Here is a 24053-nt window from a genome sequence, read left to right as displayed (position 1 = left end):
GGTGAGAAAAATATCCAGTGATGCTGAAGTTTTAGACCAACTTTAGGGCCAACTTTAGTAATCTTAGGAACCTAGTTAGTGAGGTTGCCGAACTCAAGAACATCGGGCTAATGAGGATCCAAGACAGTTGGAAGTTTCTCAAGGGAGTGATCCTTGGGGCACAAAGGAGTCAATCCCCTTATACAGGACAGGGGCAAAGAGGATAAAAAGCCCCCTTGTCTGAACAGGGAGCTTCAGGAAAGATTGGGGGCAAAGAAAGAGATGTATAGGCAGTGGAAGCAGGGGGCAGCCACCACGGAGGCATACACCATACTGGCACGCTACTGCAGGGAGTCAGTTAGGCAGGCCAACACAGAACTGGAGCTTAGGCTGACTACAACAATCAAGGACAATAAAAAGTCCTTCTACAGTTACATAGCGAGCAAAAAGAAGGCACAGAGTAGCATGGGGCCCCTGCAGGACAAATCAGGTCAGTTGGTGGTTGACTCAGACAAAAAGGCAGAGCTCTTCGCTTCAGTATTCCATAATACTGACCAAGACAATCCCCCCACCTTGAGCATTGACAGATGTCCAAAAGGCACCAGCCTGCCAAAGGTTAGTTCTGACTTAGTTAAAGATCACATGGAAGGGCTGGATGGGTACAAGTCAGTTGGCCTGGATGACCTCCATCCACGGGTGCTGAAGGAATTGGCCAGTGTCATTGCTGAGCCACTGGCATGGCTGTTTCAGCTCTCATGGTGCTCTGCACAAGTCCCTGAGGACTGGAAAAAAGCCAACGTGGTGCTGATTTTTAAGAAAGGGAGAAAGGAAGAGCCGGGTAACTTTAGGCCAGTCAGTCTTACCTCTATCCCTGGGAAAATACTAGAAAAAATCATCAAAGAGTGTATTTGTGAAAGCCCAGCAGGGGAAACAATGCTGAAAGGACACCAGCATGGGTTCAGCACAGGTAGATCCTGTCTGACAAACCTTAGCCTTTTATGACCAGGTCACACACTGCCTTGACACAGGAGCGGAGGCCGATGTCATCTACCTGGGTCTTAGGAAGGCCTTTCACACAGTTTTGCATCCTAGTCTCATAGGGAAGCTAACGGGCTGTGGAGTATATGCCTACACAGTCAAGTGGATGGCTAACTAACTTAGGGACTGCACCCAGAGAGTGGTGGTTGACAGGTCATTCTCGGCATGGTGGTGGGCAGTGGGGTCCTGCAGGGTTCGGTCCTTGGGCCAGCATTATTTAATATCTACATCAGCGATTTGGAAAAGGGTATGGTGAGCACCCTCTCCAAGTTCACGGATGATGCCAAATTATGGGGCAAAGTTTCATAGTTTCTAGGGTCAGAAGGGACCTGAGCAGATCATCAAGTCTGACCCCCTGCTATGGCAGGAAAGAGTACTGGGGTAAAACGACCCTAGCAAGGTGTACATCTAGCCTCCTCTTAAAGACCCCCAGGGTAGAAGCCAGCACCACTTCTCTTGGAAATTGTTTCCAGATCGTAGCCGCCCTGACCGTAAAGTAGCACCTCCTGATATCTAGCCTAAATCTACCCTCTGCCAGCTTGTGACCATTATTCCTGGTCACTCCTGGTAGTGCTCAGGGGAACTGGGACTTCCCCAGTGCCTGCTGGTCCCCTCTGACTAGTTTGTAACAGGCCCTCAGCCTTCTCTTGTGGAGGCGGAACAGGTTCAGGTCCCGTAGCCTCTCCTCATCGGGCCTGCCCTGCTGCCCCCTGATCACATGAGTGGCCCTCCTCTGGACCCTCTCCATGTTGTCCACATCCCTCAGGAAGTGCGGCACCCAGAACTGGACACAGTACTCCAGCTGCAGCCTGACCAGTGCCGCATAGAGGGGGAGGGTCACCTCCTTGGACCTGCTTGAGATGCATCTGTGGATGCATGACAAGGTACAGTTGGCCTTCCTGACTGCATCCCCACACTGCCGGCCCATGTTCATCTTGGAATCAATGATGACTCCAAGATCCTTTTCTGCCTCTGTACTGACAAGAAGGGAGTTCTGGTTGTTCCTCTCCAGGTGCATCACTTTGCACTTGTCAGTGTTGAATCCCATCCTATTCTCATCCGCTCACCCCTGTAACCTGTCTAGGTCCGATTGCAGCCTATTCCTCCCTTCTAGCGTGCCCACAACCCCCCACATCTTAGTGTCATCAGCAAATTTCAACAGGGTGCTTTTTACGCCCTTGTCCAAGTCACTGATGAAGATGTTGAACAATGCGGGCCCGAGGACCGAGCCCTGCGGAACCCCACTGCCCACATCCCTCCAAGTCGAAAACAACCCATCCACCACCATTCTCTGGGTTCAGCCCTCCAGCCAATTGGCGACCCAATTGACTGTGTAGGTGTCGACACCACAGTCCCCCAGTTTCTTAATGAGAATGGGGTGAGAGACAGTGTCGAAGGCCTTCCGAAAGCCCAGGAAGACTATGTCCAATGCTACCCTTGCATCTAAGGATTTGGTGATCTGATCATAGAAGGCCACTAGGTTGGTCTGACAGGACCTGCTGCTAATGAACCCGTGTCGGTTGCCTCTAAGCATAATCTCCCCTGCTGGCCCCTCATGGATATGCGCCAGAATAATTCTCAAAAAGGTTGCCCAGGATCAAGGTAAGACTAACTGGTCTATAGTTTCCCGGGTCCTCCTTCCTCTCCATTTTGAACATGGGAACCACATTGGCCCTCTTCCAGTCTTCTGGCACCACACCAGAGCACCACAAGTGCTCGTAAAGCCGTGCCAGGGGTCCCGCAAAGACCTCAGCCAATTCCCTCAGGAGATCATCCAGACCAGCTGATTTGAATACATCCAGTCCTTCCAGAAGTTCCCTAACTAGTTCCTCACTAACCCTTGGCCTAGGTGCGCCTCCCCTGGGATCTAAGGGGGGCCCAACATGGGGGTGACTGTTCCGGTCCCTGCTTAGGAAAACGGAGGCAAAGAAATCATTAAATATGTTGGTGTGACGACCAAATTTCCTAACGTGTCCTGCAGGGGCCCCACATTACCCAGAACCTTCTTTTTGCCCCCCTATGTATTTAAAAGTTAATACACCAGAGGGGAGGGAGCAGTTACAGGCCAACCTGGACAGGTTAGATCAATGGGCAGAATGTAATAGGATGCAATTCAACAAAGATCAATGTAAGGTACTCCACCTAGGAAGGAGGAACCCCCAGCACACCTACAGGTTGGGGGGATGTCCTCCTCAGCAGCTCAGTGGCTGAGAGAGATCTTAGAGTCATAGTTGACTCCAATATGAACATGAGCCAGCAGTGTAACGAGGCCATCAACAAAGCCAATCAGACCTTGTCATGTATTAGCAAATGCATGACCAACAGATCAAGGGAGGTGATGCTCCCCCTCTATGTAGCATTAGTCAGGCTGCATTTAGAGTACTGTGTCCAGTTTTGGGCACCGCACTTCGAGAGGGACACAGATGATCTGGAGAGGGTTCAGAGGAGGGCCACTTGCATGATTAGTGGTCTCTGTGAAAGACCCTACAAGGAGAGGTTGAGAGATCTGGATCTCTTCAGCCTATACAAAAGATGGCTGAGGGGTGACGTTGTAGCTGCCTATAAATTTATCAGGGGAGGACAGCAGGGAATTGGGGATGCACTGTTTACCAGAGCGCCCCAAGGAGTAACTAGGAATAATGGGTGCAAACTAGTGAAGAGTAGTGTCACAGAGTGGGTGCAGGGGCGGCCGTGATCCTGCTAGCGCCCCCTGCCATGTCCAATTAGGTGATTCAGCACCCTCAACTCGCCCGCCACGTCTTTGATGTTCTAAGTTCAGTAAGGGAGGCTGCCTTGTCTCACCTTGGACACTACTCCACTCTATGCCCCGTTCTGATTGGGGTGCCCCAGTGCACCCCTGCCTTATGGGTGATGCGTGCCTCCAACCTCCCCTTCAGCACGCCCCAAGCCTTGCAGCTATTCCCGGGCATTATCAAGCCCTTACACTTCAGCGCCCTACCTGGTGCCCCCGAGCTGGTTTCACCACCAGCGCCCCCTGTCTGGGGCCTATGCCGAGCCTCTCGTGCCCGTTGCCCCCTCTGGGGCCTATGCCGCGCCTCTCGCGGTCGGGGCTCAGGTGGCCATAGCTATGCCTGGCCTCCTTACCCTCCTTTGGGGTCTTACGCCCCACTCGGGCTTTACTCCTGATACTGCCCCGCTGGGCTGGGGTCAGGATCCCCCACTAGCTCCAGGGCTCTTCGCTGCCCCCTTTTAGCTCCGGGGCTCTTCGCTGCCCCCTTTTAGCTCCGGGGCTGGGCCAATCCGCCCCCAACTAAAGATGAGCCCTCTCCGGCATCAATTGCCACGGCCTCCCAGGGCACACTCTAAAATACAGCACCCTCTGTGCCGCCAGGAACCCCCAGATTATTGGGGGAGCTCCCATGAGGCCTCCTCACACCCCTACAGCCTCACCCAGTCCTCCGGTATTAAACAGTAACCAAACCCAAAGCCAAACGGCTGTAACATAAACGCAATAAGCCTCCAGGCTTGTAACTCAACTCAACTCAACAACCTATATGCCAGCCAGCTATAACCCCTCATAAGCCCCCGAGCTTATAATACCACCTCCGCTCTCTGCTGGCTCTCTCTCCTACCTACATCAGGGTTCTCTTTATCCCTGCATTATTGCAGCCGGTCAGAGTGGTCCGACTGCAACCATCAACCCGAGCTGCTCAGCTGTCCCGCAGAACTCCTGCTCCTGTGGCTGCCAGAGGGGAACTGTTTTTAGGCTCCGGCCTGGGCTGTTTATAAAGGCCTGGCCCTGCCCCCTTCTGGCCACATGACCTGCCTGGTTGCCCCAGCAACCGGCACCTGGGCTGCCCTGGAAATTGGCAGCTAAGCCTGCATTGCCCTCATTACTAGCGAGCACCCTAGTGCTCCGCTACAAGTAGATTTAGGTTAGACATTAGGAAGAAATTTTTTACAATAAAGGTGGCCAGAGTCTGGAATGGGCTTCCAAGAGAGGTAGTGCTGTTACCTAACTTGGAGGTTTTCAAGAGGAGGCTTGACAGTCACCTGGCCAGGGTCATCTGACCACGGCCCTTTTTCCTGCCAAGGGCAGGGGGTCAGCCATGATGATCCATTGGGTCCTTTCCAACTCTATAATCTATGAATCTATGAATCTTTTTAGTATTACATTTATGACTGAGATGTGATTTACTTCTTTTATTTTTAATAAAGTAGAGGAATTGAGAACTGGATAGCCTAGGAAATTGTAACAAAGGCTTCAGTTTCCCTAAAGCCACTTGGTGACCTCTAGTGGCCCTCTGAAGCCTGTTTAAGCACCTCTTACCACCCATCAGTTGCCTCCCTGACACTCACCTGCAAGAACTTTAATGTTATTAGGAACATTTGGGAGACTAACTGGAATGTGGGTTTGAGTGTCCTACTCTCCTCTACCCTATTAATTGGGCTCTGTCTCTCCTCTGCTCAGTCCATGGGCTCTTTCTTGGTCCTTGTTCAGTCTCTTAGAGCTTTCATGTCTTCTGCACCATCTCCCTGGCTCTCACACCCTCTGTACTGGGCTCTTTCTTGGTCCCTGTTCAGTCTCTTAGAGCTTTCATGTCTTCTGCACCATGTCCCTGGCTCTCACACCCTCTGTACTGGCTCTTGGGGGTCCCATGCTCTCTATACCGGCTCTCAGGACTGTAGTAGCTCAGTCACTATTCACTGGGGCTCTGACAGCCCACTCCTATTTTACTCGGCCTCTGGCAGCCCATCAACTCAAAAAAAGTTCTAAGTCCCTCTGTGGGACATCTTAAGTAGCCTCCATCCCCCACCTTCAGCTTTGCAGCATTTAAGCCAGTCCACAAATAAACCAAAATATGCAGCTTCTGCCGCTTATCTTTTATGCAGTCCCTGACAGTGGCTCCTTCCTGTCAGAGTTCTAGACTGCCTTACCTCTTGGGTCCATGAGCTCACATTCTGGAGGTTGACTGTCACCTCTCCCCAACCACTGGACCTGGCAACAGTCCTTCTGCAGTATAAAATCTGGATTATATCCCCCATGGGTCCCTCACTGAGGTACTAGACCCCACTCTGGTCTTCCATCTCTTAGTAATGGGGTAAGGGACCTATTACAAAGATCAATAGTGGACTACCGATCTTTTATTTTCATTAGTGCAAATCAAGACCTGGTAATTTCTGAATGATCAGTAAGACACCAATATGTATTACACTAATACAAATGCAGGAACACAGATGGTTGAAGAATAAAACTACAAATGAAAATTGTTTATTTCTGTTCTTGATGCACTGCTACCACCGTACAGAGTGCTACAAAGCTCTAACTAAACTCCAAAATAGGATTCTGGTCAGTTTTGCATGATGAAGATGCTAGAACCTAGTCCTAAATGTGCAGTGTAAGTGCCAAATTCATCCCTGATGGAAACTGCTTCCATCTCATGTCTTACATAAAATGAATGCCATCTGTACAAAACTCTACATAAACAAAAAATAAGAAAAAAAGAAAATAATCATAGAAGTATAGGGTTGGAAATCCAATCCTCTGCTCAGTGCAGAATCATCCCACTCTCAACCATCTTAGAAAAGTGTTTTTCTAACTTGTTCTTGAAAACTTCCAAGGATGAAGGTTCCAAAAGCTTTCTAGGTAATCTGCTTAACCACTCTTGCTGCAATTTAAAATCACTATTCCTTGTTCTGTCTCCTGCAGCCACAGAGACTAGGTGATCACCAACCCCTTTATAATCACACTTCAGGTATTTGAAGACTGTTACCAAACTCCCACACACTGTTCTCTTCTCCAGTCTAAATAATCCTAGTTCTTCAGTCTTTTCTTGTAAATCACACTTCTTAGATCTCCAATTATTTTTGTTGCTCTTTGCTGGACTCTTTCTAAATCATTGATATCTTTCTTGAAGTGTGGTACCAAAAACTGGACATGGAACTCTACCTTAGGCCTCACCAGTGCAGAACAAAGCAGAAGAATCATTTTCCTTGACTTACAAACAATATTCCTATTAATACAGCCCAGAATCCTATTAGGTTTTTCTTTGCAACGAGAGCATTCTGCTGGATCATATTCATCTTATCGTCCACTATAACAGCTAGGTCCTTTTTTGTAGTACAACAGCCTAATCAGTCATTCTCCAATCTGTATTTGTGTATGTGATTGTTCCACTCCAAGTGCAGGACATCATACTTGTTTTATTGAATTTCATTTGATTAATGTTGGACCATTTCTCCAGTTTATCAAGGTCAGTCTGAATCCTAATCCTGTCCTCCAGAGTCTCTATAGCTGTTTTGCCAACTAACAGTAAATTTACTGAATGTCAGTAAAAAAAAAAAAATCAGGCTAAAAATGGCTGTCAGTAAAGTCTGCAAAAAAACCAAACAAACCATTAGCCACCACTAAAAGACTAAGTAGCTGCACTTTGTTTGAAGCTCATGCAGACACAGTACAGCATTGCCACCTGGTGTCCAAATAACAGTGCAGCACCCTGCAAGGTGTATTCTCTTAGTCATGTGCTGCTGCTGCTGCTGCTACTGCCCAGGCTGCCTGTAATACTGCTAAGTCACAAGGAGGCATCTTTGGGGATCTATGCCAGAAGAGGGGAAGTGGGGTCAGTAGGGGGGAAAGGCAGCATGGTCCAGGGTGCAGTCGGGGACATCAGGACATAGGGGTAAATAGGAACCCCTGGCAGATGGGGACAGCACAGTGTACAACCATCACTGCAGTCAAACAATATATTTTACTGCAAACTTATAACTGACAACCAAACTTCTATTTTTTTACTATGTTTGATAATAAGCCCCTAAATTTAAACCCAGACCTTCTCACTGAGGTCCAGCAGCAGGGCAGGGCCTGGCAGAAGAGTGACATTTACATTATGTAAAACATATATCAGTAAAAACATGCATCAGTAAAAGCTTGGTTGTCAGCAAAAAGTTTGTGGATTGTCAGTAATTTTTTTTCCTTGGGTTGACAACCCTGGTCTGTAACTTCACCCAGCTTGGTGTTGTCTGGACATTTGTGAAATGTACACTTGATCTCATCCTCCAAATCATTAACGGTGTTAAACAGCACCAGGCCCAGCACAGACCCCTGGGGAAACTCACTTTATAATGCTTCCTAGTTAGACATCAAACCATTATTTCAAGCCATTATTATCAAGCATAGTTAGACATCAAGCCAGCTATTGAAGCATGATGATGCAAGCAGGTACGTATCCACCTTACATCAATTTTAACACTAAACCTATTTAGTTTCTTAATAAATAATCAAAGGACTAAAAAGAGCTAAAATTATACCTTCAGTCTTACAGATGTTCCTTTAAGGTCATTGTGGGGTGCACTTCTGTGGGACAACACTACTCCTATTTGCCCTATACTGTTGTGTGTACATACAGGAACTTTGGAACACATCTTTATCTACACCAGGTTTGTGCCTGGCATTTTTAAAGAAATAGTGGGGCAAAACAAAGTTGGTGAAATCATATTTGCATTCCTCCAACTCCCAGTGCTACCACACACCAGTTTGATTTCCCGTGAAACAGAATTGCAAAGCTCGTATAATTAGGTTGGCTGAAAAAAGTTACAGCTAACATACTCTAACCTGATTCTTTTACCACTCTGGACATGAATCCTAGACAAAGGCAGCAGAAGAGAGATGGCATTATGCTAGGGATACCCTTATGCTGGACATTTGTTTCCTTTTGGCAAAACAGAGGATGAGATTGGGTCCCTACAGTCTCAACTGGATTTTTTTCTAGTACCTTTCAATAGCAAGAAGTTTCCACAAAACTAAATAATTAACACAAATCTAAAAACAAAAATAAAATAATTTAATTATACCAACATTTGTGATAGAAATCAAAATTATGTTTTTGTTATACATGACAGAAAGGAGCCAGCAATCTTTTTTCTTTGCGGGGGTTCAGGACAGGAGAACCATGGGGTGTGTTTCAAGGTTTACGCTGACAGTTAAGGAGCTGAGGAAGCAGTGAAAAAGAGGTCAAAAGTTCTGAAAAGCATGCAGATGTCTTTAACAGTCCTAAACTCCACAAGTAGAGCAGCTACTAGCAGATTTTATAATCAAGAATAATCTGACCTTATAGTTTGCCTTCAGTGCATTCAATTCACTTTCCAATCTGACATTTGTTTGGGTCAGTCGCTGGAGCAGCTGCTGCATATGTTGTAGAGATCTCATAATTTCCTTATGAAAACAATAAATCAAAGAATATTAAATAACTGCTTTAGTTTGCAAAGTTTGAGTATGAAATAAATAATGCTAATTTATTACAAATAGTTTATATTTTTATTAGGAAATGTATTTTTCTCTTAGTCAACAAATTACATAGTTAAGATTAATGTAATTGTTATATTCCCTTTTTATAACCAACACAATTAGTTTGGAGGAAGAAAGTAGGGGAGAAAGAAATAGCAACTCAACTCCTCTCTGCATATTGTCTGTGAGAAAATATAATATAGTATGATTTCTTCAAGATATTATCTTATATAATACAACTAGGTGAACAGTCAAGTAACAGTTCTAGGCCATTCTAAATAAGACATGTTTAAACATGTCAAATTCAACCTGAATCTGAATACAGCAGATTTGGCAGAGTCATTTCACAATGTTAGTCTGGAAAGCCCAAAGATGAAGCATGTAAAAGTTATCAGTGGCCATCTCGGAAAATGTAAGACATTCTTCTAACTCTGCTATCTCCTGAATTTGGAATCAAGGCCAAAATTTATACACAGTAGCAGTACATTATATCTCAACAAATATATCAGAACATTGTGATAGAGTTTGGAGTTCAGCTTTGTGCTTAGAATCTTAACTTTTTGGAGTATAGCTATCAATGATCTACAGTGATACTATAGAAATTCTTAAGAATTAATAAAACAACACAGACAAGCATTTTAATTTCAAGATAAAAGTCAGAGCCAGATTGTAAGCCCCCAATTTACAATATTCTCATCAAATTCAACAGAACTACACTGGGCACATTTTTGTGTTCACCAGACTACACAGTTGTTACTGCGCAGTCATTTAGCATTTGCTTTACTAAATGACTGTACAATATCCACAATACCCTGAGGTACATGGGTTGTTTCCGACCCTAGTGCATAGTAGCAAACAGCTAGCTGAATCCTCATTGCATGAGGAGTCAAATAAAGACATTGCAAAACAGCATCTTTTGTAACCATCTGCTTGCCTGCCAGCATGTCAGTTTTTAGAATGGCAGAGAGGAAAGGGAGCAGAGGAATTTTGGTCTGGGTGTTTTTTATCCCCTGCTGGAGGGTGGGGCCAGTGTATTGGAGCCCCCCCTGAGGTGAGAGTGCTCCAATTCACTCACTCCACCCTCCAGAACTGGCTGGTAAACCCCAGTGAATTTCCTCTGCTCCCTTTCCCCACTCCTATTCTGAAAACTTTGCAGCCTCACAGGGAGGAGGGGCTGTTGCTAGAGGAAAGCAGCTGCAGACTCCCAGGCAGATTCCCTCCAACCCACCCCACAACCAACAGTGAACTTAGGATTTTTCTGTCCTAAGTGCAAGACCTAGCCCTTGTCCTTCAAGGCTGTGCAAAGCTTCAGTCGATTTGATTTGGCAGAGATTTGGCCTGATTTGGCAGCTGAATCTCCAAATCCGAATCAAATCAGGAGACACTTTAACCTTTCTGAATTGAATTGATTTGGAATGATTCAGAGAAATTCAATGATTTAGACATAGACACAGCTTTAAACGTTTTTTCTACATACCTCAAGGTATCAGGTGGCTCGTGAATTCTGAGATGCTGGAGTGGAGGGAGCATCCCACAGGAGCGTGGAGGGGCCCCCAGCGCACTCGGGGGCAGACCCAAAAGTGGACTAGAAGCACTTCCAGTCCATTTCCAGGTCTGCTGCAGAGTACGTGAAGGACCCTCTCCTGCCCTCCTGGCTCAGTGACTGGTGCCTTCTGGGTCTGGGGGGGGCACCAGGGGTCCCCCCATGGCTGATTGCCGAGCCAGGGGGATGTGAAGTGTCCTCCACATGCTTGGCAGTGGACCCAGAGGTGGATCGGAAGTACTTCTGGTCCACCTCCGGATCTGCCACCAAGCACATGGGGGGCCCTATGCACTCTTGTGGGATGTTCCATCTGCCCCACCACTGCAGCATTCATAAGCCGTGCCTGGTACCTCAAAGTATGTAGAAAAAATATATAAAGCTGTGTCTATGGCTAAATCGCTGATTCTCCACATCAGCATCGAATCTTTAGATTTGGATTCAGCCAAATCAAATTGAGACTGTGATCCATATCAATGAATCAAATCACTGTCCCCCGATTTGGGCTGAATCCAAATCAAATATGGCTTGTTTTGCACACTCCCATTGTCCTTACTGAACCCGAGATTTCTTTTCATCCAATCATCCAATTTTCAAGCTCACCCTGAATCCTGGCCCTACCCTCTAGTGGATCTACTATTCCCCACATGGTATCATCCATGAACTTGCTGAAGGTGCACTCCATCCCATCTTCAAGGTGCTGATGAAGATACTGAACAAAACCAGCCCCAGGACGAACCCCTGGGGCACTCCACTTGATACTGGTTGACAACTAGACATCGAGTCATTTATTACTAACCACTGAGCCCAATAATCCAGCCAGTTTTCTATCCACTTTACAGTCAATTTATCTAACCCGTACTTCCGTAGCTTGCTTGGAAGAATGTTGTGGGAGACCATATCAAAAGCCTTGCTAAAGTCAAGTGTCATGTCCACTGCTTTACCCACATCCACAGAGCCAGTTATCTCATCATAGAATGTAATCAGTTTGGTCAGGCATGACTTGGTGAATCCATGCTCACTGTTCCTAATCACCTTCTCCTCCAAGTGCTTAGAAATGGATTCCTTGAAGACCTGCTCCATGATTTTTTCAGGGACTGAGGTGAAGCTACCGGGTTTGTAGTTCCCCAAAGACACTGTCAGAAGTCTCTTTGCAAGCAAAACTAGATAACCAAATGGCTAAGTGCCAACACTGTTTTGCTCAAAATAAAAATCAGAGAAGAGCCAACAGAAAAAGGAGCTCTATTCAATAAAAAACTGCATATGTCTTTGCGCATAAATGTAACAAATAATAATGCCTGGCTGAGTACATTGCAAGGGAAGGGAAACCCCATTTGACAGCTATGAAACTGAACCACAGAGTTGTGAAGTAGCTTACTTAAGGTCAATCTCACAGATCAGAAGCATAATTTAAAATAGAATTCGTGTCTTCTGAGCCTTGTGCAGTGTATACTACTGCACTAGGTAACACTGTCCTTCTGCACCTGCATGTGCATACTATAGTGCACATTTGCTAACTTATTTAGGGGAAGGAGTGATTTTTCAGCATTCTGTACATTAATAGAATGAAAGATTTCTAACACAAATGGGGAAATACAGGAAACATGACACAGAACTCTAAACTTCTTTCTATGATTAAGTAACATTTCCCCCTACTCTTGTGATTGATATCAAGACAAGGGAACACTAAACATAAAAACTAGATATTCAAAAAACTAGCAAATAATAGAAACAGGTAAAACTAATATGTATGCACCTTTAACTATGGGAATACTTGCCTGTCTTCCCAAACAATGAAAACACACACACATGCATTAGACTGAAAACTCACTACAGAGATGTTCTTGAGACAACTCAGAATCATGGGAACTGTGAAGCTAAACTCTAATAAACATGTAGTACCTGTTTTTTCTAATATTTCGTGGTAAGTGTTCTTCAAAGTCAAAATGCAGTCTCTGGCACTAAGTCAGCCTTTAAAGGGTGTTCAGTGGGTAATGTGGTCAGCATTCTGCTCCTTCTCTTCCCTGAGACCAAGTACATCACTTTCAAAAGCTTGATTTTAATGACCTATGGAGTGGGGGTCTTCTATAACTCTTTCACTACCCTGAAAAGCAGAGCACTATGCTGCTGTTACAGAGAATGTGTGTTTGAATACTTCATTTAGATGTTTGACACATGATTCCAATTTTACCTAATTGGGCTACCAGTGAGATACGAGAATTCATTGGGTACTGTTGTCAGAAGGAAGGAGAAAGTTTTACAAACCTTCCTGCATAACTTTATGGAAAAAATTTGCTGAATATTATTTTCAGTGGCGTGCCAGATTTACATGCATCTGATCTCAAGTAAATGAAGATTTGGAAATGTATTACTGAAAAGTTAATGCACAACTTATTTTGTCCTATTAATTCATTTCTTATAAAGCAGAAACTAAGATCATGTTTATATGTATATTACCAGTAAGTCTCTTTTTTAAAGTAATTATTTTAATAATTACTTTTTTAATAGTTTAGCATACGTTTCTATAAAAACCTAAAATACTAATCAGAAGTATTAATTTTAAAATGCAAAATATTTTTTATAACTCACTTGTTTCTCCTCTCTAATGTGTGCATTTTCTTCATTGACTCTTCTACTAATCACTGACTCCTTAACAAAAGATAACACACAAATATTATTCAATGATCTTCAATGATATTAGACCATCTATTTTTAACCAGCTTATATTCAACTATCATTTTGTATAATTATTTTAAAGCTTAAGATTTAGTACTTTAAAGAAATGGCATCTTACTAACAACAAAATAATATTTTATACTCCTAATACACTGAGTTTCTCAGAAAATGTAACATTTAATACCCAATAGTTTTGTCACAAAAAATATGTAGATCATATAAGATATGTAACAATTTGAATGTGTAAGTTAGAAATCATTACAGCTCTGTTTATTAAAGGAAGCATTAGCCAACAAATGTTAAATTTCCTGAAATACCATTCTAATTTTTTGTTGTAGTTCTTGTAACTGCTGTTCCTTTGCTGTAAGATTGATGTTTTCTTCTCCCACCCTGTACTGACATGTGACCTTGGACCTTATCAAGTCTGTAGTTACTTTCTTCAGTTCCTTAACACAGGAAACATGCATAAATAGTTCATCCAGTATCAGCATTTCAACTCACAACAAAGACAAATCTTTTAAACTATCCTGACTCCTGCCCTCTCTTTAACAAAAAAAGAAAAATGAATGGAAACACCAAAGTAAATGAAATTAAGTAATATAAATTACATTAATAGTAATGACTAGTTAAATTTTAACCAGGGGTTAATGTTTTTTTCATTGTGAAGAGTTATGTTAATTGTCACGGATGGCCCCGCGAGCGGCCGTGAGCTCGCGAGCGCCCCTTTGCCGTGCCAATTAGGGTGGTCTGACACCCTCTACTCGCCCGCCACGTCTTAGATCTTATTGGTTCAGTATGGGAGGCTGCCTACTCGCACCTAACGGCACCGCAATGGTATCACTACCGCTCCAAAGTGGGGCCCTCTCCCCCAGCCTTATGGGCAAATGCGTGCCTCCAAAACCTCACCTGTAGCACGCCCCAAGCCTCGCAGCTGTCCCGGGGGACGTTGTCTGGTCCCCTTCCTGTTCTGCGCCCTCTCCGGGCCTCGCCCTCTCTGGGGCCTGTACCGCGCTCTCCGCGCCGCGCCCTCTGCGGGCCTCGCCCTCTCTGGGGCCTGTGTACCGCGCTCTCCGCGCCGCGCCCTCTGCGGGCCTCGCCCCCTCTGGGGCCTGTGTACCGCGCTCTCCGCACCGCGCCCTCTCCGGGCCTCGCCCTCTCTGGGGCCTGTGTACTGCGCTCTCCGCGCCGCGCCCTCTCCGGGCCTCGCCCTCTCTGGGGCCTGTACCGCGCTCACCGCGCTCTGCGCCCTCCCCGGGCCTGGGGCTCAGGTGGCCTTAGCCGTGCCTGGCCCCCGCTTGGGGCTCAGGTGGCCTTAGCCGTGCCTGGCCCCCTTGACCCTTTCCTTGGGTCTTTTCTCGTCACCCACCTGGGCAAAGTGCCGTCCTTACGGGCCGGGGTCCAACCCCGTGCTCCGTGCCACGCCGGCACAAACTTGTACCGCGCTCTCCGCGCTGCGCGCCTCCCGCGCTTGGGGCTCAGGTGGCCGTAGCCGTGCCTGGCCCCCTTGACCCTTTCCTTGGGTCCTTTCTCGTCACCCTTCCGGGCCGGGGTCCAACCCCGTGCTCTGTGCCACTCCGGCACCACCGTTGTGCCCCCCTGGCACCATGCCCCTACTGGGCACCCGGAGCCCCCAAACTGCTGGGGAGCCCCGCTGAGGCCTCCTCGCTCCCCTACAGCCTCACCCAGTCCTCCGGTGTAAACTGTAACTCAAAGTTAAGCCCTCTGGCTCCAACCTAAACCGAGGCTCCACACGCCTATCCATAACTCCAAGCCCTACCGGGCTCTCAGTCCTACCTGCAGTCAGGGTGATCTTGTTCCCTACATCATCGCAGCCGGTTAGGGTGGCAAGGCTGCGACCACTAACTCAGGCCGCTCAGCTCAGCCGCAGAGCTCCTGCTCCTGCGGCGGCCAGAAGGGAACTGCTCCCCAGGCTTTGGCCTAGCTGTTTATAAGGGCCTGGCCCTGCCCCCTCCTGGCCACATGACCGGCCTGGTTGCCCCAGCAACCCCCATCTGTGTTGCTCCAGGCCTCTCCTCTTCCTGGGCATCTCCTTAGGAGCGGGGCGCGGGAGTGCCCCGCGACATTAATTTTACCAGATATCGTATACAATGTATATCATTTTCAATAACATTTTTTAAACCGTGTCCTGCCAAGAAAGCGTATATAAATATTGCTACTATCTCTTCATAGGAAAGTCAAAGAAGTGGACACTGAATCATATTACACTTCAGGGATGGACAACCTGAAGCACATGTGCCACAAAAAGTACAGGCAGCCTCTGGGTGTGGCATCCAGCAAACCAGGAAAGGACAAGCAGCAAAGCAGCAGATAAGGCAGGATGCAGAAAACAGAGCAGCAGAAGGGGAAGAGACAGGGCTGGTCCAACCATTAGGTGAACTAGGCAGTTACCTAGGGTGCCAAAATTTGGGGAGGTGCCAAAATTATATGCAGAACAAAATAACAGGAACATAATTCTAAATATCAGCCCTAGCTAGCTATGGCTCCACCTGGGACTGGTCCTGCCTCCAGCCCACCTAATGCCCCTTATTCCCGACCTGCACCCCTGCCCCCAGACCAGGGGTGCTGCTCACTCCTGCCCAGCACACGCACCCCATGGGGCCAGAGCCAGAACCCGGGCCAGCACTGGGGATGCAGGGTCCAGTCTCCAGACTGCTCTCCCCACTGAGCCATAAAGTTTCATTCTAGCCTTCTTATTTTCCTCTACATTGGAAGTGGTGGGGGTGTGGAGGTACACGGTTCACCTACAGTGCCAATTACCCTTGGACCAGCCCTGGGCAGAGAGCATAGGGCAGAAAGCAAAAGCAGAGTAGGAAAACAGGGAGGGGGATGGCTTCGGAGTGCCATGCCTGCCAAGAAGGTTGGCCACCACTATAATAGCTGATATTGACAGAAAACTCCAATGCTGAGCCATACAACAGGAACAGTCCTCCATGAGTCCACCAGTGAGTCTTGCTGTGTACTCTTGGGAAACAGCAGGGGAAAAAGGAAGACCAGTGGATATCTGGTAAAAGCAACAACTGACAAAACATTTTGGGGAACTTTGCTTTCACTGTACCATTAATTACTTAATCTCAAGAGAATACTAAATTAATATTAAAGACCTCTACAACATGGTTTTCCATTTAAAATATGCCTTTGATTTCATAGTCTTGCAACCTTTTAAATATCCTGAGCTTTTTCAGTGTCTGTTTTCTAAGTAGTTTATTCAAAGCTGCTAGTGCAGCAAATAAACAGCAAATGCTTTGATCTCATTAAATTACAACTTATAGTTCTTGGAGTCATAAATATTGTGCCCTTTTCTCCCCCACCCCTCCCTTTCTGGTACAAGGTAGTCTGTTTAATATCGCTCTCTCCTTGAGCGCTCTGACGTTTACTCAGACAAATAGCAGAGGTTATGAATGCTGTTCACAGATAGTATCAAGAATTTTTCATGATGCCATAGTGGCGAACTAAGCATTCAGAATGGTAATAGTTTTATCTAGCAACTAAGTTTGGTCTGTTTAACTTTTCTTCACAAAACTGGAATTCCATCTTATCACAAACCAATGGTTTAACTGTTCTGGACAAAATCATATAGCGGTACAAAAGAAAAATGAAGATTATCTTGTATTTAAAAATCATGTATATAGAGTTATATGAATGAAACTAGTCAATACATTCATATTCTCACTTTTCCAATAATTAGATGTTATATGTTGTTCTAAATGAGTCTGAAGTGATTGAATGTGGACAAAATATTGAAGATTATCTTGTATTTAAAAATCATGTATATAGAGTTATATGAATTGAAACTAGTCAATACATTCATATTCTCACTTTTCCAATAATTAGATGTTATATGTTGTTCTAAATGAGTCTGAAGTGATTGAATGTGGACAAAATATTAAAGATTATCTTGTATTTAAAAATCATGTATATAGAGTTATATGAATTGAAACTAGTCAATACATTCATAGTCTCACTTTTCCAATAATTAGATGTTATATGTTGTTCTAAATGAGTCTGAAGTGATTGAATATGGACAAAATATTGCTGTTTAATTTAAAAGTTCTTAAAGAGTATAATATTACTTTGCAGTATTCTGTAGTGTAAATCTAGTTAGGATATTTCCTTTTTCACATAAAAATAGTATAATACTATTATTTGCTTATACAGCAATAAATAAATTACATTCGCAAAATTTAATGCCAAAGCAGGTATTAGTAGAAGGGAACATTGGTCAAGTTTTAATATATCATCTGACTTTGCTGTTTTTAGGAGATAGTTTTAAGGTTTTTGTGATCTATAAAGTCCAATGCTCAAGCAGGTGCAAACACTTTCTCTGGGCCCACCACTTCACATTTTCTAAAAATCAGGGATAGCTTCCACGCACAGAAAAAATTCTACATAGTAGACAATTAGATCCTTGTTTCTTATTGTGTTATGTAAAAAATCATGTTATGCACATTCTATCCATGGAGGTTAGTGAGAGGAATGGAAAGCCTACCTAGCTTGTGGGAGATGTACATTTTAGACCTATCACCAGCCTGAGATGTGATAATATTTTTTTCTCTTATGAATAGAGAAAAGAAATCAGATCTAATTAAAGCCACTTGCCAGAAGCAAGTGGAAAGTTTTCTGAAGTGAAAGGGATATAAGGGTCAATTTATGAATAATTATAAAGTTTTAAAATAAAAATAATATGTGTATACTTTTATCATTGCAAAAGCAATCCTCTAAATGTTAACAAACAAATAAAACATTTTCTTCCTAAGGCAACCATGTCTGAATCCCAGGGCTTCTGCTTTTGCTTCTAACTTTCCCCTTTGAACTTCCTACTGGCAATAAGATATTGGTTCTCTTCAGAACCCTGTAAACAATCCGTACAAGTAAAAAACCCTTATAAAAGGGATGTAGAATAGTATCTGTTTCATCCTCTTGGTTTTTAAGAAAACTGAGGGGCAGATAAGGCACTAGACATATCTTTGACTTTGCTTCTCCCCAAAACTATCCTTTTGCTGAAAGGTTAATTCTGGGATAAACTCTTCAAGCATTGCTTAGCAAGGTTATTTGTTTGTTTGTTTGCTTGCTTGCTTCTAGCTGCTTTTAACTTTGCCATGTTTCCATTTATGAGTCTCATAAACAATAAGTACTAAATGCTTGAAAAAAATCCCTAAATATAATAGCTAACACCAAAATACAAATAAAAGCTATTTCCACAGGACCTTTTAAGACAAATGATCAAGTCTGTAGTTGTAATGAGTCCAGGTCAGAAGACTGTATCCTCCCCATGCAGTAGAACTAATTGTTTTTAGAGCTTCTAGGTATTCTAAGGCCAGTACTAGAAGTTTTGGTAATCAAACAAATAACCTCCACTGCATTTAGGAAAGTGTCTATACATGCAATTAATGTGAAGCTATAAACCCTGGAGTGTATTGCTCCGGAGTTTATTGCTCCCAGGCATGCCATTTTAACATGCGCCTAGAAGTTTATCGACATTTAAATGTGCACCTGGGAATGCAGCACATTGAGCCAAGTCAAAGCAGCCCAGCTGGCAGGGGGCTCAGGGGGCCAGCCTGCCAGCCAGGGCTGCTCCCTCAGCTCAGCATAGTGCAGAGGGGCTGGCTGGGGCATGAGGGTGCTTCAACATGGGGCTAGCCAACAGGTAACACCCACACTGAAGCACCCTCATGCCCCAGCTAGCTGACACAGCATCTACACATGTGCTGCTGCAGAGTACTCCACAGAAGGAGTAAATTGGTTCTCTCCAGTTTAACAGGGGCACACGCATAGATGCCAAGACATTTACTGTGCAGCTAATTAATCCACTGCAGAGTAAACATCTTGTGTAGACACACCCAATGGTACTAATTCTCCATGTGGCAGATATGCTTGCCAGAACCAAATCCAGGATCTATTGCAGCTAAACCTTAGCTTCATATCTAATCCCTAGATCTGCATGCCTCATTCCCTGAATCTTCAAGATAAGTTTACTTTGTTAAGTTAAATTGTACTCTCTAACTTTAGATTCCTGCCAACAGTAACTGAATGACAGTATCTTGGTAAGTAAGATAAAGGCAAAACATGCTAATGGCTGTGAGATTAGCTGACAGGACATTAAGTCTAGTAGATAAAGCAGGAAATTCATTTCTACTTCAGTACAGAGGCTGACACAGGGACATTGTGGGGCAGCTGGCACCTACAGAAGTTAATGTGACTATTAGAAGCCATCTCAACCCTGAAAGCAGGTTAAGGCAGCCATGTGAATTACCTCAAATTGTACCTGGGATGGAAGCACACCTTTGTGATTTGCAGTAACAGAGTCAAATAGAGCAAGGGTGCAGAATATTCTCTCTCAGACTCTCCTAAACTTCTAAAAAATATCTTCTGTCATGTTGGCTTTGTATCTTGCAGATGCCACCTAGAATGCACAACAAGGGCATTCTCCAAAAGGGGGAAGAGTAGTATTACCATTTTGTAACCACTTGGCACTGACTAAGTAAGCATGAAGGGAGTGTCTACACATCCATTGACATGCTTTAGTTAATACACATGAAATCTAGTGATGTACTAGGAAAATGCATATTAGCTTGTCTTAATGCACATTAACTAAAAAGCGCAATCAGGGTGTCTGCACATGAGTTCAGAAGCTGCTCCAACATACTCTAATAACAGTAATGATAATTGCCACACTCCAGCAGCCTCCTATGGCTCATATATCAGCATTCCCAAGCTTCAAAATGGCAGTGGCAGGCTTGAATTAAAGCTCGTCAAATTAGCTTCAGTTCAAGTGTCCCCACCACCATTTTGAAGCACAGGGATGCTGATACACAAAACACTGAGGGACTTTAATTAGAGCAGCTCTCAGAGTCGCTCTGATGAAAGTGCTGCCCACTCCACTCCCAGAGTACATGTAAAAGTGCCCACTCCACTCCCAGAGTACATGTAAAAGTCACGCTTTACTGCACATTCAAATCTACATTATGCGCATTAAAGCGCACATGTAGATGCCCAAAATGACCACAGGGAAAATGTGTTGGACTCAGGACACTTCTTATTTAGTCATTGTCATTATGCTTCTTCTTTTCAGCTTGTAAACTCATAGGATTATTTTCTTCTTAGGCAATCCAGGAAGTAGGGCTGGAAGGGACCCCACGAGATCATCTAGTTTAGCCCCCTCAAGGCAGGATTGTCCCTGACTTAACCATCTCAGCCAAGGAAATACAGTTTCCAAGACGATGCAGTCTGTAGGCAGCAGAAAACAGAAAATGCCCTGGGTTGACAAGCCCCATCATAAGTGTAGAGGAGTGATGTAAAGTAACCCATAGTATAACCTGTTTGCTCACCAGAAGTGAGCAAGGAAACTGCTAAATTGCAGAAATAACTGGATTTTTTTGTTGAAAAGTTTCACTAGTTTTTATTTGAAATTCAAAATATCTGATAAAAATAGCCATCAAATGTTGTTGGGTTTCTTACAGTGGCTAGTAAATTGTCATGAAACATCATTATCAAGGAAACAGTGTCTGTATCTTAAGATTTGAATAAAACATATAAAATAGAAAAGCTTATTGAGTTTTCAGTTTCGATCATTTTTCAAGGAAATAAAAGAACTAAGGATGCAATTTTAGCGGTTCTTTTGAAAGTAAAAACTTCTGCTGTTCACAGCTTTGTGGTTATATGACTAAACATATTAGATTCTGATTATTCCTGTCTTCACATAATTTCTTTTTCATTTAATTCAATTGTATGCTGCTTTTCCTTTGTAAAACTATGTTTAAAAAACTGAACAAACACACTTACTTTTTGGTGGCAGTAGCTAATCCACCAGTGTTCAAAGTGGAACAGTGAAAAACTTAAAGAGCAAAGTCTAATTAGACTTTGGAAGGTTGCAACAGGCTACAATCAGACCTAGACAGGTTACAAGGGTGGGCGGACAAGAATAGGATGGGTTTCAATACAGACAAGTGCAAGGTGATGCACCTCGGGAGGAACAACCGGCATCATACCTACAGGTTAGGGAACCTCCCTACTTGTCAGCACGGAGGCGGAAAGGGATCTGGGGGTCATCACTGACTCCAAGATGAACATGGGCTGGCAGTGTGGAGAGGCAGTTAGGAAGGCCAACCGTACCTTGTCATGCATCCACAGATGCATCTCGAGCAGGTCCAAAGAGGTGATCCTCCCCCTCTATGCAGCACTGGTCAGACCGCAGCTGGAGTATTGCGTCCAGTTCTGGGTGCCACACTTCAAGAGGGATGTCGACAGCATGGAGAGGGTCCAGAGGAGGGCCACTCGTATGATCAGGGGACAACAGGGGAGGCCCTATGAGGAAAGGCTACGGGACCTGAACCTGTTCAGCCTCCAAAAGAGAAGGCTGAGGGAGGATCTTGTGGCCTGTTATAAACTAGTCAGGGGGGATCAGCAGGCATTGGGGGAGTCACTGTTCCCCCAAGCACCGCCAGGAGTGACCAGGAATAACGGTCACAAGCTGGCAGACGGTAGGTTTAGGTTAGATATCAGGAGGCGCTACTTCACAGTCAGGGCGGCTAGGGTCTGGAACCAGCTTCCAAGACAAGTGGTGCAGGCTCCTACCCTGTGGGTTTTTAAGAGGAGGTTAGATGAACATCTTGCTGGGGTCATTTGACCCCAGTATTCTTTCCTGCCATGGCAGGGGGTTGGACTAGATGATCTGCTCACCTTCCGACCCTAGAAACTATGAAATTATGAAACTATAGACATTCATAAAATATCAGGATACTTTATTAAAGTATTTCCTAGCAGTCAAAGGAAGAAAAAACCAAACAGTCTGAATTGGCCCTTTTTTCTGCATCTATAAAAATATTCTCTTTTCATTTGTGACCTCTTAAACTTCAGGAAAAACTCCTTGAAAAAAATGTACTGATTTATTAAATAATTTTATTATTGGAGATGAAACAGTCTACTAATTTACACTCATTACTTATTTTTGAATACTTCTGATATACACAATACAATTTTATCTACCTTATTTCTTAAGAAATGTAACTAAAATTATTCTTGATTTTCGTTTAATCAGAAACAAATCTAATTTACCATTATGCAAAAATGTTTATAGAATTTGCGATTTCTTATGAATCTTAAGTATATGGAGAGTTTAGGATCAGATCATAATTCTAGTGTATATCTTTCATTTTCAATTATGAAATGCCACTTTTCTTAGCATGCACACAGTTCGTGATATAGCATGAGAACATATGCTATCTTGTGCAGATTACAACATACTTTTACAAAATTAAGGCTTCTATGCTTGACCTGCATCAAAATTGTTCTTCAGAGGAAAATTATTTACCTACAAAGCATTATTGGGACAGACCATTTTTTTTTTTTTTAAATTTCCACTTCAGTTTGTTTTCCTAGAGTATTTATTTGTTAGTATAAAGCTATTATTATTTGAGTAATATATTTGTGCAGCAGAAACCTTTTCTAAAAGCTATAAAACCTTCTCATGATTTACACACCCATGTCAATAATTCCACAGTGTTCTGCTTTATTGTTAATAAGTTTCTCAGTCTGTTTTTAATGATGGCAGGAGCTATACAATCTCTTGGATCAAACGGTCATTTTGGAACTTGATTGTTTTGCATGCTCAAGGTGTGTCTTATTACATTCCAATATGTGACCAAATAAGCCCTCACATTTAATTAGTGATTTATCTTTGTTTTTATTAAAACTATACCCATAAAATATATGTCTACAGTGGGCAAAGAACTAGAGATTACAAGAATCAAATAGATGAAAAAGGACTTAATCAATTAAACTGTCTGGATCTCAAGATACAGCTGATTTCTAAACCAAGTCTTTAAAGGCATCATACCCCAATGAATTGTAACAATGAGAAGTTGTGTGTTCTATTAAACAACGAAAACAATACTAAAAAGAATTTTAAAGCATTGTTGTACTCATCAACCTCACTTTTCAGAAAAGCAAGGGTGAATAAATGTCCAATTCCTGATCAATTAAAAGGACTGAAATTGTAATTAATCCTTTGTCCTCCACTGACCAATCTTTACATTTTCAAGTAACAGTCTCACAACTCCTGCATATGTAATTTCACATAGCAGCCATCTGGGAAACAGGGGAGGAAGGGTGGGGCTCAACACCTGCCTGGTAATATCAGAGCAACAGCAATTCAATGCTTCAAGTTCAAGGGGAAAAAAAGCTCTGGACTCAAATAAATGGAGGTGGGAAAGAGACAAGGACAAATTGGAATATGCAGAGATAATGAATATACATGGCCACTATAAATCCTGCAGTTACCTTTACCTTTCTCCTATCACCCTTTATTTTGTTTCTCAGAGGACAGAGATAACTTCCCAGACTCCTCCAAGGTTGCCTTATTTACCTAATTAGGAAAGGGCAAAAATCGAAAGAGGATGTATGACTATTACTATACTATCTGCATGTATGAGGGACAGGGCAGAGCTCAATCGCCAGCTACCCTCAATAACTATATTTCTCCTCCTCACTATCTTCAGTTATACTCCCAAAAACTCTCCATCAATTGTAGGCAACCTGAAATCCTTTTTTGCTCCTGTC

General features: G+C 43.8%; 1 protein-coding gene across 1 annotated transcript in view; it reads right to left on the bottom strand.

The window, feature by feature from the left end:
* The window catches only part of CCDC73 (coiled-coil domain containing 73), a 134087-nt gene that overhangs the window by 37883 nt on the left and 72151 nt on the right, over positions 1-24053 (bottom strand). Inside the window, exons 9-11 of the mRNA XM_090034625.1 lie at positions 13796-13924; positions 13392-13451; positions 9086-9190 (exon numbers count right to left, since the gene is read on the bottom strand). Coding sequence (XP_089890751.1) covers positions 9086-9190; positions 13392-13451; positions 13796-13924 — 294 coding nt within the window. The remainder of the gene's footprint in view (positions 1-9085; positions 9191-13391; positions 13452-13795; positions 13925-24053) is intronic.

This window comes from Crocodylus siamensis, chromosome 2 (genome assembly GCF_052110815.1).
Source record: "Crocodylus siamensis isolate JL-2025a chromosome 2, ASM5211081v1, whole genome shotgun sequence".
NCBI classification, from domain to species: Eukaryota; Metazoa; Chordata; order Crocodylia; family Crocodylidae; genus Crocodylus; species Crocodylus siamensis.
Note: the sequence above shows the minus strand (reverse complement) of the source record. Positions and strands in the feature narration are given on the sequence as shown.